The sequence below is a fragment of the Pterocles gutturalis genome, unplaced genomic scaffold (assembly GCF_000699245.1).
Source record: "Pterocles gutturalis isolate BGI_N339 unplaced genomic scaffold, ASM69924v1 scaffold33180, whole genome shotgun sequence".
NCBI lineage: Eukaryota > Metazoa > Chordata > Aves > Pterocliformes > Pteroclidae > Pterocles > Pterocles gutturalis.
Genome location: NW_010146935.1, coordinates 9,623 through 15,963, shown reverse-complemented (window position 1 = coordinate 15,963; position 6,341 = coordinate 9,623). Strand labels below are relative to the sequence as shown.

General features: G+C 51.9%; 1 protein-coding gene across 1 annotated transcript in view; it reads right to left on the bottom strand.

Annotated features, from left to right (window-relative positions):
* Window positions 1-3,505: 3,505 nt before the first annotated feature.
* CLEC19A (C-type lectin domain family 19, member A) overlaps window positions 3,506-6,341 on the bottom strand; it is a 7,990-nt gene continuing 5,154 nt past the window's right edge. Inside the window, exons 2-5 of the mRNA XM_010085908.1 lie at window positions 5,805-5,970; window positions 5,179-5,272; window positions 4,297-4,429; window positions 3,506-3,585 (exon numbers count right to left, since the gene is read on the bottom strand). Coding sequence (XP_010084210.1) covers window positions 3,506-3,585; window positions 4,297-4,429; window positions 5,179-5,272; window positions 5,805-5,970 — 473 coding nt within the window. The remainder of the gene's footprint in view (window positions 3,586-4,296; window positions 4,430-5,178; window positions 5,273-5,804; window positions 5,971-6,341) is intronic.

Sequence of the window (6,341 nt, the reverse complement as noted above, 5' to 3'; positions counted from 1 at the left end):
CCGCTCTGCAGCATCCTCGCCCTGGGGCAGGAGCTGCTCTGCTCGGCAGGCAATTAAAACCGAAGGGAAACCAGGGGGGAAAAAGGAGATGCACAAGAAAAAGCTCACGATTCAGCTGTGCAGGCCTCAGCCTCCCAGTAATTTTCCAGGGAAAAAAAATCTTACTGAATTAACAGAGGAAAGGAAAACCGTCTGAACAGTCCAGATGAGAAACCAGGGAGGGAAATGGTGGCCAGGCTGGCAGCACCAGCACACCCCGTCCAGCTGCTGCCAGCACAGCGCTCGTCCTCCCAGCTGTGGTCCCAAGCATCCAGCAGCACATTTCAGGAAATAAAGAATAATAATAATAGGGGAAAAAGGAATCAAGAGACAAATGGTGCAGGCAGGCTCCTCTCTCCCACCTGCCAGGGCCGCTCTCTGCCCCGGGGCTGGGTGCAATGTTATCTCTACAGACCCAGAAATGGGGTATGGGAGGGTAAAGACATTTGTCACCATGAGACCATTATTTATGTTCACTCCCAGTCTACATCACACCCTGTTCACGCTCACCTCGACTTTCATGTGCTACAAAGGAAGATGTTCAGCTCCTAAAAACTCAGCCACAGAAGGACCCCCCAGCACCAGCTGCCTGGGAGTGATGTGCAGGAGGGGTGTGGGAGAGCCCTGCCGCTGCCTGGCTCCCCCGCCTGCACCGCACAGTGAGGCGGGATGGAGAAATTCAAGTTAACAGGAGGGTCAGGGAGTTATGGGACAAGGAGGGTGGAAAAATTAAATAAAAATTTCAGCCAACTCAACTGACCTCACCAGACCCACTAGAAGTTCAGTAAGGAGGTGAAAACTCCTCTTGTTTTCCAAATTTTATTTGATTACTGTGAAACAGAAGACACTGCATAGGGGGGAGGGTTTTTTTTTAAGTAAGGACCCTGGAGCCTTGGGAGAAAGGCAGGGGGGTCGCAACACAAAGCCCCTATTAACTTTGGTCCTGACTTTCAGGTCACGCATGTTCAGTTCCCTTTACCTGGAAATGAAGATGTTAATTGGAGCCGACAGCTCTCATAGGTTTCCCCATTAGCAATATTTTTAGCCACAGTTGGGCCCAAGTCTTCAAACGCTTTCCCAAGGGAAGGTTTTAACCTTTCTTTTTCAATATCTCATACCACTCACAGGGAAAAAAAAAAAAAAAAGATAATTTTTTTGGCTCGAGGCATACAGAGCCCCAACCACAGTGAACTCCTGTCTCCCCTGAACAGGGGACATGGGAGGAACAGGGAAAAGAAACAGTGGAGAAGCAGCCTGGAGCCCAGATCAGAGCTTGGCACTGTGCAGCAGCATCACCCAGTGGGACGGATGCCCCCCAGCACCCCGAGCCTCCCCGTCCGGGTGATGGGCACTGGGCACGGCCGAACCCGCGCAAGGTGGGCTGGTTCCGGTCCCCTGTGGTGCGGCTAGTCTCCATCACAGTGATGGGACCACACCTTGAGCACCTGCGCTGGGAGCCAGCAGCCAGACATACCTCGTGCCACACGGATGCCCAACCTCTCTGTCCCCCAGCGGGCACAGGACCCACCCATGGGTGACCTCCAGGGCAGCCATCAAATCGGCTTCTCAAGAAGCCCTTTTTCTGCCACAGATCAGATCCTATCCATCAACATTTTGTTAACCTGCTGGACCCAAGAACATTGTGTTTCTACAGCTGGTTTCCTTACATACTGTTATCATCTGTATGTGATGCGCTGTTTTCAGATGAAGCAAAAGCCTTTAGAAACCACAGTCAGCGCTGTCTCCTACCCAGGACTGAAAATTTTTAGAAACCACAGTCAGCGCTGTCTCCTGCCAAGGAATTAAAACTATACAACTTGCTTACTCTCTTTTATATATGTATATGTCTACAAAACTTTTATACATATATATAAAACCCATTAAAAAATATGTAGTATAGACATTTCAATGCCTATACACACATAATCAGGGATGACAGTATTTCCTTATTTTAGAAACCTGCTCCAAAGCACACATGTTCCACTTACAACACCACTGCTTCCTCCACCAAGCTTTGCAGTTTCTCTCCAAGTGGAAACTCACTTTAGCTGAAGGCATGCTGACACCCGAGGAAGCAGCGAGACGCTCCCAGCGGAGCCTCAGTTATTTACCTCATCGTATCCAGCGCAACAGCTCTGGAAAGTTTGAAACGTTATGTCTCCAAGATGGTGACATCGAGGAAGATCAGATAATTTGGTCAGGATGCTTTTAGTCATCTTCACAGGCAGGGCGAGCCCAGAATCACCCCCAGAGCGCTGTGGGGACCACTGGATTTATTGCATTTCACTGGGTCCACCAATGCCCTTGTAGCTGTATCCCCTGAAGGTGACACGTGTTTGTGCCTCGGCAGCGCTGCCCTTCCCTTGGCCCCGGCACCACCGCGGGCCCGCAAACTCACCCCCCTACAAGGAGGAGGGTCCCCTCTCCCACCGAGCATCCCAAACAGGGCACGTGGGGCTGCCACAACAACACACTCCTCCCCAAAAATTATTTCCCTGGTAGATAAAAGTACCTCTGCAGTGCCAGTGCAGAACAGGAGGACACCAGGGACGGCTGCAGGGATGAGCATCAGCCCCCGAGGAAACAATGCTGAGCCAAGAGCTGCGAGCTCTCCCCACCCAGGAACAGCTTGTGAGGGGCTGACCCCCAGCTGATGCATATTAACCCTGGGAATTTGGTCAGCCCAAAGCAGCTGGGGCCAAAACCTGCTCCCCCGCTGCGGGCAGGGATGCTGCAAAGCTCTGGGGCAGCCCTGTGCATCCCCATGCACCAATGCTGTGTGGCTGGTGGGGGACAGGCGAAGGGCAGGGGGTACACACAGACTGCCCCAGGGACCCCAAAAACCAGCCAGAGTCAATAAAATAACCTTTCCCAGGTGCCTGCTCCCCTCCCAGCACACCCTTTTAGTACAGAGCAAGTTAGGGTAAAATCGGCTCCTTTTGCACGAGACCCCACATTCCCGGGCAGTCGCTGCTACTCGAGCGCTGGAGAGACAGAGGAGCCTCCACCTGCTGCTTGGCGTTTATTGTAGTGGAGAGAAAAACAATGTGCACAAGAGGCATTTTGCATAACTTAACAGAAAATAACACTTTTCTTCCGCTCTTTGCAGATGAACAGGCAAAATGACTTCCTACATGTGGCTGTTTTTTTGTGCTAACAGTTCGGTATATTGATAAAATCATGGGTTTCCTCTAACACACTGCGATAGTTGATTTGAAACCCAAAGCTCAGGCTTGGGGGGCTCCTTCGCCGTTTAACACCGCTCCCATCGCCATTTGACTGTGGGGACAGCAGGCGCCGGGTTTGTCCCCGCAGCACACCTGAGAGGGATGTCTGCAGCCAGGGTTTGGCTGGGGATGCCGACAGCTCCGCGGCTCTCGCCACCCGTGGCACATCCTGGCTGCTCTTCCCCAGCACAGCTGGCGAGGTGACCCAAAACGAGAGGGCACAGGCAGCGCCAGCAGCCTCAGTCCAGGGCCAGGGAGGGGATCTTGCAGACGAAGGGGAAGGCTCTGCCGCAGGCATTGTCGTTCCACGAGCGCAGCGCTACCCCCCCAGAGAAACCAAGGTGTTAGCCAAAAAAAGGGTGCGAGGAGGTGACCACACACTGCTCTTGGGACCAGGACCTCCTGCCGTGTCAGGAGGCTTTCCCTGGTCGTGCTTCCATTTGGGCTGCTCCCAGCTGTGTCCCCTCCCAGTATCCCCATCCCCGTCCTGGGGCTGTTGCAGGGACGCCTGGCCCTGGCTCGAACACGGGAGCGGGGAGGCGGCTGTATGGCCAAGAGGTCTGGATACACCTGAATGGTCTCACTGGAAACGAGGGCGTGAGGTGGGGTTTTTGCACAGGCAGGGTCTTGCCTCAGAAAGATGACCCTGGCCAGAGCAAGGGAGGGAAAAACTGGCAAATCGGGAGTTGTTTCCATGGGCTGCATGTGGGAGGGGAAATGGGAAAATTTGATCTTTGGCTAAATTTGGTAATTCTTCCAAGTGGATGATGCTCCCCTCCTGATGCTGCCATAGGAGATGGGCTGTGAGCGGAGGGAAAGCAAGTATATGTGTGTGTGTGTGTATGTACATGGTGAAAAAGAAAACATACCCCTTCTCTGCAAAGAAAAAAAGAAAATAATAATAAAAAATTAAAATGCAAACCCTCAGCCTACCAGCAACCTCTTCAGAACAGCACAAGCTGCAGTGGATTGAATTTGTTTCCATGCAAATCAGATCTAATGTCCCCGCGTCCCCTGGCGCGGCACTCACCGCTGCTGTGCCTGTACCAGATCTGCACGCAGTCCTCCTCCTCGGGGATCGAGTGGATCCCGTCGTCTGGCTGGCTGCCGTCCCAGTAGTGGTAGTCGAAGGAGGAGCCGTCCGTCCACTCGAAGTGACCCTCCTGGCAGGAGGTGAGTGAGGGGCAGTGATGGCAGAGCCCATTTGCCGAGGAGGGACAGACCCTGTCCCCATCCCCATCCCAGTGCCACACAGCCCGGGGACATGGGGAAAGACTGCCACCGCTCAGCAAAGGCCAGACAGCACATTTGAGTTGTACAACTGAAAACTTACCTAGAAAGCCACAGTTTTCCCATAATTCACACCAGGGGAAGGCCAGAAATTAAACCGATATATTTTCTAGTGCACCCACCCAATTCTGTGTTCGTTTTCCTTTTCTTTTCCATTCATTTCTCAATAACGAAAAAAAAAAATTTGGCATGGGACTGTTCTCCTGATAGCCTTGATTTTTCTTTGTTACATATTAGACTATATATTTCCAAGATGTCAGCTTTGAAAAGTTGCAGAGTATCACAAGAAAGCAATGAAACTTGGGGATTTTTTATATTGGAGCTGTTTTCTGTTTATTTGCTCTTCTTGGAACAGCAGTACAAACCTCTTTTTATTTTTATTAATAAAATATGATGTGAAAAACTGGTAATTATTAATTCCAGTAACACTTTTCTTTTCAAAGCAGACCGGAGGGGATGAAATGACAACTTTCCCCTGTGTGCTGCACAACAGACCTCACGCTACCCCCAGATCAATGGGACTGTAAAGAGTGAAGAAGAAAACCAAATGGCTTTCAGGGGGAAACCACAAGGAAGTGACTTCTTAAACGCAATTTCCCGTGTGATTATGGGGAGCTCTCACCTGCCGCAGGTCATTGAGCCCTGTCCAGATGTCGGTGGGGATGCCCGGCACGCGGCTGTTCACCAGGTCGTACACAAAGACGTTTTCTTCCCAGCTGGCAAAACAGAGCAATACAGAGCAGCTGAGGGGGTATGGCAAGCAAATGGTGAGGGGTGCCCCTAAGCATCTGCCCTACATCATGGCCAAATGGGTCGGTCTCTTCTAATTGCTGCTGATTGCTTTCCCAGGGCTGTGCAAGAGGTACGCAGTGTAGAGCTGGGGGAGAGCGAGCTGGGAAAAAGCCCGTGTAGTCATGCGGTATTTCTATCCCTTTTTTATAAGAGTAAAAAATGCAGTTTAGGGGAATTTAGGGAATACTACATCAGTTTTCCTGACAGCCCAAGAAAAGGCATTTTTTTTACATCGCCTTTGTGTGTACAGTGCATCAGACCTGCCCTGGGCTCTGCTGCAGAGGGATGCCCGGGCTGGTGCAGAGGGATGCCCAGGCTGGTGCAGAGGGATGCTCAGGCTGGGACATGAGCCTACAGCTGGCACAGAGGTTGTGCTGTGGGAATGGGACTTCATCCCCATTTTCCTTCTCCCCCAGACAGTGCGAGGGTGGGATGACAAGTTCCTGCGCTCCTCACCTGTGGATGGAGGCCAGCTTGGCTGATCGGATGCCAATGGAGAACTCGGCACAATAGAGGTCAGCTTCAGCCCAGGTCTTGTTGATGGGGAAGTACCGGTAGCAATGGCCTTCGTACTCTGTCCAGAAGAGAGGGCAGGAGTAGGCGTGGACGGGCTCAGGCATGGCTGGGGGCAGAGCAGAGACACCCAGAGCAGCGAGGGTGAAGCAGGACAGCGGGGCAGCCGAGAAGGCAGTGGTGCCCAGCCCTGCTCCCCCACTGCCCGTGCAAATTACCACCAGACGCATGCACGGAAAAAACAGCTGTTGCAGAAGCCATGCAAAAGTCTGCAAAAGCCAAAACACATTTTACAAAAGCTGTGGGTTTCTCAGTTTTAGCATCTGCCTAAATCAGGAGGGACTTTTCAAGCCAGTTTAATGTTGTTTTAGGCAGATGGTGCTTAAAATAAAGGCACTGACTTTTGCTACTCGGGAAACCAAGATAAGGGCTCCTCTCGCCTCTATCAGGCACTACCAGAGCCGCTGTGCCAGGATGGGA